Here is a 527-nt window from a genome sequence, read left to right as displayed (position 1 = left end):
GGCCATGTTTGTCGGTTGTCATACCCAGGTGATTTTCTTTCAGATGTCTCATCAGGAGGACGTCGGACATTCTCTCCAAGTATCTGCCAGTAAAGATCGAGCAGGTTGTGTGCTGCAGGTGAGCCCCCCCTCAGAATATCGGATATGATTGGGAGAATTTCACATTGATGATGATTTTATTTGGGGGGGGTTGTATGCAGAATGTGCTTTAGGGGTTCCGCCTGTGGGCAGCTCAATTTGTCGGGGTTCTCATTGCCTGTGTCTGGTGATGTGAAGCATTCTGATTGACTGTTGGCTTCCTAGAAGTTTGACTGATAAAACTTTGTGCTGCAGACTGACTCCACTTCAATCTGAACTCTACAAACTTTTCCTAAAACAAATGAAACCGGCAGAGCAGCTGACAGAGGGCAAAATCAGCGTTTCCTCCTTATCATCCATCACTTCCCTCAAGAAGCTGTGTAATCGTGAGTAAATTCTGCTGCCCCTCCCACAATGGGGAGATTTCCCCCAGTAGTTTGTGTCTCTGC

General features: G+C 47.1%; 1 protein-coding gene across 1 annotated transcript in view; it reads left to right on the top strand.

Moving 5' to 3' along the window:
- Positions 1-527, top strand: part of RAD54L (RAD54 like) — a gene marked incomplete in the record, with an annotated part of 32,193 nt that overhangs the window by 20,792 nt on the left and 10,874 nt on the right. Inside the window, 2 exon segments of the mRNA XM_072420585.1 lie at positions 44-118; positions 334-464. Of these exon segments, the coding sequence (XP_072276686.1) occupies positions 44-118; positions 334-464 (206 nt within the window).

This window comes from Pyxicephalus adspersus, chromosome 8 (genome assembly GCF_032062135.1).
Source record: "Pyxicephalus adspersus chromosome 8, UCB_Pads_2.0, whole genome shotgun sequence".
Classification (NCBI taxonomy): Eukaryota; Metazoa; Chordata; class Amphibia; order Anura; family Pyxicephalidae; genus Pyxicephalus; species Pyxicephalus adspersus.
The sequence above is the reverse complement of the archived record's forward strand: the minus strand, read 5'-3'. Positions and strand labels throughout refer to the sequence as shown.